The 10,058-nt window shown below is 55.1% G+C and overlaps 3 protein-coding genes across 3 annotated transcripts; 1 reads left to right on the plus strand and 2 right to left on the minus strand.

Annotated features, from left to right (window-relative positions):
* Positions 1-288: 288 nt before the first annotated feature.
* Positions 289-2,916, minus strand: UCRPA7_914 (putative mitochondrial escape protein 2 protein; the record flags this gene model as incomplete). The annotated part of the gene is made up of 2 exons (XM_007913504.1): positions 289-2,669; positions 2,727-2,916. 2 exons carry the CDS (start codon positions 2,914-2,916, stop codon positions 289-291), a joined length of 2,571 nt encoding a protein of 856 aa, XP_007911695.1.
* Positions 2,917-3,851: 935 nt separating this feature from the next.
* UCRPA7_915 (hypothetical protein) lies at positions 3,852-4,220 on the plus strand (the record flags this gene model as incomplete). Its single annotated transcript, XM_007913505.1, has 1 exon — positions 3,852-4,220. One exon carries the CDS (start codon positions 3,852-3,854, stop codon positions 4,218-4,220), a length of 369 nt encoding a protein of 122 aa, XP_007911696.1.
* A 399-nt stretch (positions 4,221-4,619) lies between these two features.
* On the minus strand, positions 4,620-6,643 carry UCRPA7_916 (putative hsp70-like protein; the record flags this gene model as incomplete). Its single annotated transcript, XM_007913506.1, has 2 exons — positions 4,620-6,490; positions 6,556-6,643. 2 exons carry the CDS (start codon positions 6,641-6,643, stop codon positions 4,620-4,622), a joined length of 1,959 nt encoding a protein of 652 aa, XP_007911697.1.
* Positions 6,644-10,058: the final 3,415 nt, after the last annotated feature.

The raw sequence follows: 10,058 nt of genomic DNA on the forward strand, positions 1-10,058 counted from the left end.
AAAATTATCCTTGGAGGCTCTCGTCTTTTTATCGCGTCGGATATCATTGTACATGTCACGAGAGTTTGGACTCGTATTGATTAATGCCACAGTATTTTTGTATTGTGTATGGGAAGCACTACTCATTTGCTACATGGGACAGAGTCAAGATTATTTGAATACCTATGAATACATGAGAAAAGGCCTGGAAGGGTATCATAAGCTCCCGTCACATCCTGCCTTTTCCCCATCCCTTTGCCATGTGCCCCGAACCATAAACTCCACCCACTGCCACTGCCAATGCCCTTATTATGCCTCATGTTTTAGAACCTTCTTCAAAGCGCCAATGTCTTTTTCGTAGCCCGCTATCTTTGTCTGGCTGTCCTGGAGCTTGGTCAGGAGATAATTCACTCTCTCTCCTGTCTGCGCCGGCTGCTTAGGCAGTGAGCCCAAGAGACTGAGCTCCTGCTCACACTTGTCAATAGTCTTCGCCTCAACCTTGGCCAGCTCTTTCAGCACCGCCATGTCCATCCTTGCCTTCAGAACTGGGTCGCGCAGGAGTGTGTTGAAAGCGGACTGATACACAGGTTTTCCGGCCCTGATGGTTTGCGGCCTCCCCTTGTGGGATGTCACGATGATCAGCTCGGCATTTACCAAACTCTCGAGTGCGGCTTCGCCGTTCTCGGCACCTGACGTAGTCGAGGAAGCGAAAGTGTCGGAGAGAAGCACCTCATTGTAGCGCAGACTCTCCTTGCTGGCAATCTCCTTGATGAGGAACCAGACTTGCTCAGTGGAGTATTTCTTGTCCTTGGAGCTGCCGCTCCCGGCCAGGAGGAACATTTTGATGATCTCAGAGGCGCTCTGGTCGATAATCTCTGTCACGGCCTCCTTGGGGCTCTGGCCACTCTTTAGGCGACGTGCGAGGAACTCAAGATCGGTCAGCCTTCCACCTAGGGCTTCGATGACCTCATCGAGTTCAGTCATGTCGCGGCGATGTTCCTTTTCCGTACGTTCCTGCTGCTCGCGTTTCTCTTCAGTGTCACCTCCTTCAGATTCCTCGTGTTGTGGAGCTTTAACCTTCTCCAAGTCAGTTTCCTCAAGATGGCTCAGGACGTACTTCTTAGCAACGTCCGGCGAGAGATCACCAAGGGCAATTTGCCTGAATACTCTGTCTGGCAAGGATTTTGACAGAGACTTGGAATATGAGGTGTCGTTGGTGAGAAAAATGACATGAGCGATGTTGGCTTGCACAAGTGCTGCCGCCCAATCTGCTATCTTGTCGTAGACGAGGTTGTTCTCATCACTCTTGTGGAGGAAGTTCTGGATGACCACAACCGCTCGCTTCTCGGGGTGCGCCTCAAGGAAAGCATCCTCCGAGGCGCTAAAGTCCTTGTCGTTTTTGTCCCGGCCCTCCAAGGTCACCGACTTTAGCGCAGCGGCAGTCGTCTGCAGGATCTTGCTGAGCTGAGAGTCGAGCGTCTCTGAGAAGCCTGATTTGACTCCGGTCGTAGACTGAACCGCCAGGTCTATCAATGAGCTCATCTGGTTCGCCCATGAGAAGATAGGCCGGTATCCGACCTCTGCCGCCAGGTGTTTGATGGTTCCGCTCTCGCCCCGAGCTTCAGTTATTGGCTTGCAGTCAATAACAAGAACGTCTTTACGGTTTCCCAAAGCCTGATCAATCACGAGCTCCTCCTTGCCCGAGCCCCGTGGGCCTTGAACAACGATGAAAGTATCCGCCGTCTCCAGCAGCCAGGTTCGGATTGAGTCAATGGCGTCCCGTCGGTGGGTGAAGAGAGCCTTGAGGCCCGCTTCCTCGCCCTTCTGGCGTCTGAAGGACAATATGTCATTAGTCTGCCTCTTGAACCACTTGTACAGCTTGCTATTTGTGAGCCTGAACTTGTGTTGGATATGCGCCTTGATAAAGAATTCGCGGATTGGGTCAAAGATGATAACGGTGAGACCAGCGATGAGAGCTGCTACCACCGGGATGACGATCCGTGGGTGGTTGGTGACCCAAGACCAGATATGATGCGCCTTGACCTTCTGCTCGTAAGACATTCTGATTTTCGTGCCGAGCTTACCACCTCCTTCATTCTCTGGGACGACGAAGTTATGCATTGTGTTCCTTGCCATAATTGCATCTCGAACGAGTACGAAATCGACGTAAGCAAATTTTGGCAGCACTTTCGAGTCTGGAGGTTGAGGAGTGATCTCGGCGATCTTTCCATATCGTCGAAAGAGTGAATAGAGAGTTTCCTGGGGAAGTTCGACAGCCTCCGAGCCGGGCTCTTTAGGTACGAATTCTACCCTCAGACGGCTCTTGGGAAACCTGTATAAGTCCTCCAACCACGGCACGCCTTGAACGAGGCCGGCCTTGATGCCGCGGAAAGGGTTGAACCACGGGCGTATCGGCTTCTCGTCCAAGATCTTCCTCAGAGCTTCTTCAACCTCGGCTGGTGAGGTTTCGGGCGAGTAGGTAAACCGGACGAAGGCACCGCCATCCTTGAGTCTTGGAATGATGTCTGTGACCTTTATTGGCAGGCTCGATGGAATGGCTCTCTTGACCATGTTGATTGGGTCCATTATACCCAAAGATGACTCGTCAAACTTCTTGAGCAGCGTTGACAGGTCCCGATCGGTCTGCCATGGTCTCCAGATGAGGGTGCTTAGCTTCAATGGGAACAAGTCTGGGCGATGAGATTAGTACACCGCACCGAGTAGGCGCATTCTACGAAACCACTTACTGTCAAAGAAGATGATTGACTCGTTCGGGCCGGCATAGATGTGTCCCGACTTCTGGTCGCCAGTCGTTGTACTCTCCCATGCTTTGGTTGCCCATCGCGGCGGCGGCAGTCGAGCTTGTGGCCGGTGAATGACCTGGGCTGCCAGACCCGGCCGCGCGATGCGGCTGAATGCAATGCGTCTTGGAATCATTGCCTCATGGTCAAGAGAAAGAGTGGATGGCAGGTGGTGGTGGAAATCACCCTATGCGCTGCCAAGGGCTGAGCTGCTCGGCGCAAGTATAGGAAACCCAGGGCACAATTCCTTGAAGTCGGAGTCTGTAGGGTCGCCTTGAAGTCGACTTGCTACAACAGCTTCAGATCAAGTAGAGGAGTCTAGAGATCGCAGCCCGTTTTGTCGCGTTGTTGACGCTTTAAACCAGGTTCCTTAGCCTCCCTCATAGCTACTGAGGGCTATGAGGTCACTATCGTGCTGGGGTGGGACCGGCTAGAGCTCCAAAGACTGCAAATCTCCGCCTGCACTGATTGGCCGGCCCGGCAGACTGCCATGGCATGTAGATCACAGATGCTTCTTCTAACCCCCATCGCTACCCCTCACCAATGGTCAGATAACCCAGATCTTTGTAAATATTGACGGGTAGTACCATTGCAGACGAACAGACTTTGCTAGTGGCATCAGACAGCACTCGATCAAGGCTCAAGATGGGTTGGTTATGGGCCAACGAGGCTCCGGCAAAGCCTTCATCGCAAGCGCCTGCTCAACCACCGCCGCGAGCACCCACCTCCACCCCGCAAGCCGAGCCAGATGCCGATCCCGAGATCACGAAGTTCCTAGCTCTGATCCAGGCTGAGATGGGAGGCAGCAGCAAGCCCGCACAGCCAGCTCCCGCCCGGTCACCGCCGGCGCCCTCACAGCAGCCCACGGCACCACCAGAGCCGTCACCAAAGCCATCATCGTGGTCGTCTTGGTTTTCTCGCTCTTCAGCGTCCACTCCCTCCTCAAACACTACGCCTACAAACGATGTCTCCTCCCGAGCAACCTACACAGACGCATTGCCTCCAACATCAAGTCCTTCCGCCACCGAGACACCCACCGAATCCATAGCCGAGTCGCTCCTCCCCACCACAATGGACTGCCGGCAAGCATTCGACCTCGCCTTCCACTGCCAGTCCCCCGGCGGCCAGTGGAACGCCATCTACCGGTACGGCTCGGTGCGGACGTGCAGCGACCTGTGGGACGACTTCTGGTTCTGCATGCGCAGCAAGGGCTACTCGGGCCCGATGAAGGAGGACCTCATCCGCGAGCACTACCGCAAGAAGGAGCACGCCAAGTACGGGCCGGGGAAGCCCAGCAGCGAGGACATCTGGGAGCCGCGGGAGCGCAAGGTCGAGCCGGGGACGGTGTTCAATGAGACGTACGAGCAGCCGGACGTCAGCGATGCTGAGTGGCAGCAGGCGGAGATGGAAAGACTTCGGAGGATTAGACAGGGACTGTAAATGAGATTGGTGATGGGAGACTCATAAGTTTTATAGCGACACTCACAATACAGCATGGCTTTTACAGTATTTTGGACAAGGAATTACTGGGGATTACATAGTCTCACAAAAAGACATGTCAAGTTCATTTCACATACAAGGTTGTTGGGACCTAGGAGTTTTTGAATTTCTTCATATTCATGAATCTGGGAATCAATTAAAGTACATCCATGCACTTGTATAGCCACCTGAACTTTTCCCCTGATCATCAGTCATGAAAAAGCAAAGTCTAACCGTGCCTGTGAATCCTTCCTGAACTGCCAACTGCATATTACTGAGCGCGCACTGCAATCTCATATTTATGCAGGATCAATCTAAGAGTGCGAAAGAACAACAACATTATGATGATGCTTTGACTCTTTAGTCGACCTCCTCAACGGTGGGGCCGTCATCGTGAGGAGCAGCACCACCGGGGCCACCCGCGCCAGGGAAGCCACCAGGAGCACCGCCGGGCATGCCACCGGGCATACCGCCAGCGCCACCAGCACCGTAGAACTTCATCATGATGGGGTTGGCAACACCCTCAAGCTCCTTCTGGTGCTCCTCGTACTCCTCACGAGTAGCCTGCTGGTTCTCATCGAGCCAGGCAACAATCTTGTCGATCTCAGTCTTGAGAGTCTCCTTGTCGGAGGCATCGAGCTTCTCATCGACCTTGGAGTCGCTGAGAGTGTTGCGAAGAGAGTAGGCATATGACTCAAGGCCGTTCTTGGCAGCAACACGGCGGCCCTCAGCCTCATCCTCCTCCTTGAACTTCTCGGCCTCAGCAAGCATGCGCTCAATGTCCTCCTTGGAAAGACGGCCCTTGTCATTGGTGATGACGATCTGGTTGGTCTTGCCAGTACCCTTCTCGAGGGCGCTGACGTTGATGATACCGTTGGCATCAACATCGAAGGTGACCTCAATCTGGGGGACACCACGGGGAGCAGGCGGGATGCCAGTCAGCTCGAACTTGCCGAGCAGGTTGTTGTCCTTGGTGCGTTGACGCTCACCCTCGTAGACCTGGATAAGCACACCAGGCTGGTTGTCGGAGAAGGTGGAGAACACCTCGGACTTCTTAGTAGGAATGGTGGTGTTGCGGGGGATGAGCTTGGTCATCATACCGCCAGCAGTCTCGATACCGATGGAGAGAGGAGCCACATCGAGCAGCAGGATCTCGTTGGTGGACTTGGAGCTGGTGTCGCCAGACAGGATAGCAGCCTGGACAGCAGCACCGTAGGCAACAGCCTCATCGGGGTTGATGGACTTGTTGGGCTCCTTGCCGTTGAAGTAGTCGGTAATGAGCTTCTGGATGCGGGGGATACGGGTAGAGCCACCGACGAGAACGATCTCGTGGACCTGAGACTTGTCGATCTTAGCATCGGTGAGGACGCGGTCGACGGGCTGCAGAGTGGATCGGAAGAGATCCTGGCAGAGCTCCTCGAAACGAGCACGGGTGATGGAGGTGTAGAAGTCAATACCCTCGAAGAGAGAGTCGATCTCGATGGAGGTCTGGGCAGACGAAGACAGAGTACGCTTGGCACGCTCGCAAGCAGTGCGAAGACGACGCAGAGCACGAGCATTGCTAGAAAGATCTTTCTTATGCTTTCTCTTGAATTCGTTTACGAAATGGTTAACAAGACGATTGTCGAAGTCCTCACCACCCAAGTGAGTGTCTCCGGCGGTAGACTTGACCTCGAAGATACCCTCCTCGATAGTCAGGAGAGAAACATCGAAAGTACCACCACCAAGATCGAAGATGAGGACGTTGCGCTCACCCTCGACCTTCTTGTCGAGACCGTAGGCAATGGCCGCAGCAGTGGGCTCGTTGATGATACGGAGGACGTTCAGGCCGGCGATGAGACCAGCATCCTTGGTAGCCTGACGCTGAGAGTCGTTGAAGTAGGCGGGGACAGTAACGACAGCGTTATTGACAGTACCACCCAGGTAGGCCTCAGCAGTCTCTCTCATCTTGGTCAGGACCATGGAGGAAATCTCCTCGGGAGTGAACTGCTTGTTCTCGCCCTTGAACTCGACCTCGATGACGGGCTTGCCGCCACGCTCGATGACCTTGAAGGGGAAGTGCTTCATATCCGCTTGCACCTCAGAGTCAGAGAACTTGCGGCCGATCAATCGCTTGGCGTCGAAGACGGTGTTCTGAGGGTTCATGGCGACCTGGTTCTTGGCGGCATCTCCAATGAGACGCTCGGTGTCCGTGAAGGCCACGAACGAGGGGGTTGTGCGGTTACCCTGGTCTGGAGAACTGTTAGTATGACTGCAAACTGATAAAAAAAATGGGTTTCGGGTATCTAGAACTCACCATTTGCAATGATCTCGATTCTGTCATCACGGAAGACACCGACACAGGAGTAGGTCGTGCCCAGATCGATACCGACAGCGGGCGCCATTGTGTGTGGTTGTGGTTGTGGTTGTGGGATGTGGATGTGCGGGGTAGTAGAAGATGAGAGTTCGTGTGGAAAATGCGGATTTGATGGTATCTCAAAACGAAAGCCTCAAGCAAGAGAAAGTCTTGACGACTTCGGGGTATCTCTTAGGCGATTTGAGAAAAAGAAAAGGAGGATTTATTCGGTGATATTGTTGATGAGGATGAGGGAAGAAAAGAGAGCAGAGAAGGCAGAGACTGCAGCTTGGGGATTATTTTAAAGCCAAACAGGCGGCGGGCTGGTGGGCTGGTGGGGTTGGGGACTGCGATTCTCGAAGCTTCTGAGGAGGTACACCGAGTGACCCAGTGTGTTCCTGCGTTTTCCACAGAATACCAGCGGTTTCTGGTGGCAACCCGCAGCCGCCTTTTTGCTCGCTTGGCTTCCAGCACCCACAAAAAAGCACGGATCTCTGAATTTTCAGGAAGCTGTTAGAAAGCTCCAATGATGCCCAATCCCACAATTTAGCCTTCAGACGAAATTTCCGCGCTGATGGCCGTTCTGTTGCTGGTAATTGCTCCTGCTAGCTGTCGCTGAGTGAGGCGATTCCCCCGCCAACCTGACGAGACAAAGAGGTACCCCGCTGGCGTTGCTTGTACCTAGAGGTACTCTCTTCTAGCTCGGCGGGGCGGTGTCAGAGCCTTGTGTCAACCCCTGCAAGATATTGACCTCATCTTTTGCCCGCATTGAGAGTCTACGCAGTAGAGTGCGCCCGTCCTCCAGCTTTTGTGCGTACATGTAATCGCCCACAGAAAGCTGCCCGATAAGATAAGAGAACTGCCTTGCCTACATGTACAGTAGAAGCCTGATGGATGATGGATGATGGATGATGAGCTGGGTCGAGCAGTGCCCACCCACCCGTTACCCAGCCTCTAGGCTACCACGATGCTCTATTTGGGGCCTCAGTCGTTCACTCAAGAGAAGAACCGGCTTGCAGTTCCTATAGGTCCATGTGTTCTTTATCTACCCATGTCCACGTAGGCACGGCAGCTGGCATTGTTATGAACAGCTGTGGCGTTGAGTTTCTTTTTTTTGCCGCTGTTCTTTCAGAGATTATTACGGTAACCACTTTTCTACTCTATACCCGTTTTTTTGCTCGGCTTTCCCTTCTTGTAGGATATATCTTGCTCGATCGAGATTTATCTTTAGCGGTTATTACCTTTGGAATAGCTGGTAATAAACGTTTTATCTCCTGCTGGAGTTGTAGTTGTTGCCATAGTGTACCTGAAACCCTATGCCTAGCTAGGTATCCATCAATGAATGAGGCTGACCAACATGATGGGCGGGGCATGCAAGACAAGAGTTCTTGGCAAATATATCTACTGCATAGTATCATTTTACTCAGGGATTAAGAGCAAGAAAAGTTAAGCATTCTTTCATCATTAAAGAAAGGCATCATCCATTCAATGATGCCTCACGGTCTGAGATATTTCCCGGGATGTCCTTGCTTCCCATTTGACTGTCCACGCCTCTTTGAGAATTCCAGACACGGTTTGATCTATTCGAACAATGGGAACACCACTTGTACGCCCAATATGCCACGCAATCGAGGAGGAACACCACGACGAAGGTTTCATCTGTAGTACAAAGCAAGTAGTCCCAGCTTACATGACTCGGTGCAACGATTGGATTGCACAACCGTATGCCGTGACTCAGCAATCCAACTTCGTCTAAAGTAGCCCCAGGTCTGAATTACATTGAGCCATGGCTTGAGTTGGCCTGATATGAGCACTTTGGTATATCTAATTTAGGTGGCAGACATTTATCTACGTGTTGCACCTCAGTAAGTTCTGGTCTGCCGCCTGCTCCGTCTGCCGCCAGCAGGTGTCCCAAGCGGGATATCAGCAGCATCCCTGGGTTTTCTAAACCCAAGGATCGCCTTGCATGCTCCATACCAACCCAGCTGTTCCTTCCGCCACGCCCTTGGCTTGCCGCCCCCAGATGGCGTCTCCACGATCATCGTGGGCTCTTCAGGAGCCTCATCCAGGCCGTCGTCGACCTCGTCCACAGCCTGCTCGTGACTCTCCGCCTGTATATCAATAATCACCTCATCACCAGCACTATACGTGACCGCATGCGGCGTGATCCTCGTCTGGACATCACCCTCCCCCACGCGGCCGCTCTGCTGGCTCGGGCGCGGAGGCTTGTCCTCGCCGATCTCGATCGGGACCGCAGCAGACATCGGCGCCGCAGCCAGCACGTGCGCGACGCCGTCGGCCGCGACCTCGACCCAGACCTCCGCCTTGCGGATGATGTCTGCGTAGATGACGAGCATCGTCAGCGCGGCAATGGGCACGGAGACGGCCCAGAAGACCCAGAACAGGCCGCCGCCCGGCTCAAAGTCCTCGTTCATCGAGAGGATGCCGGACACGATCGAGAAGGGCAGCAGGATGCCGCCTAGATAGCTGACCCTGTCCAAGCTGCGCTGATTTTCGTCCCCTTGGACTGGCTTCTTGGGGCCTTTCCCCGACGCTCCGGCTGTGGATTCACGGGCGAACATTTTTGGCCCAGAGAGCTTGGTGGACTTCTTCGAGATGCTAGGCCTTGAGCCAAGGGTTGACAGCAGCTCGACTCGGCGCTGCGTTCGCTGGATCAGCGCCTCCCAGTCGGGACAGCCGATCCGGACCTGCTGGCCCTGACGAGCGAGATACTTGGCCATATCGAAGTTCTGCTCCAGGCTCTGCGTGACATGCCAGTAGAGTGATCCGCCGTCATGGACCGCCGGCAACTGATGCGGCGCAAGCACCTCGAACAGCTCCAGCCAGTGGTCGTGCGCCAGCTCCGACAGTATGTCCATCAGCCTGTCCCCGACGCCAGCCGCGTCCTTCAGCGTCTCCTGCAGGACGTCCTCCAGGCTGCCAATCTCGTCGCCCTCGGCGAGCTTGACGTCCCACGAGTTGCGCTTCTCCTGGCCGCTGCTCCCCGGGCGCAGCTGGTACGGCTTCGTGACAGACACCCTCCGCCGCGCCTTGCGCAGCGGCGACGCCGGGTCTCGCCACAGCGGCCGGTCTACGAAGAGCACGTCCGCGCGGGCGGTGATCCACAGCGACGCATGGCAGAACACCGCGGCCGTGTCCCCGTCCTCCGACACCGAGCGGATGATGGGGTCGTCGAGGAAGTCGACCGCCGCCAGCCGCGCCGCCGACAGGCCCCGGAACCGCGTCAGCGCCGCGGCGCCGTACCCGCGCACAAGCTCCGGGTACTCGTAGTGCGCGAACGCGGCGTCCCGCCGCCACCGCAGCGGGCGGTAGCGCCTGCGGCCGGCGTGCGCCTCGATGAATGCCGGGTCGATGTCCAGGGACGCGCGCAGCGCCTTGACGTAGTCCTCCGGCAGGCCGTGGACGACGAACAGCCGCTCGCCGCCGCCGCCGCCGCCGCCGGC

The sequence above is a fragment of the Phaeoacremonium minimum genome (assembly GCF_000392275.1).
Source record: "Phaeoacremonium minimum UCRPA7 unplaced genomic scaffold PA7_03_scaffold_44, whole genome shotgun sequence".
Lineage (NCBI taxonomy): Eukaryota > Fungi > Ascomycota > Sordariomycetes > Togniniales > Togniniaceae > Phaeoacremonium > Phaeoacremonium minimum.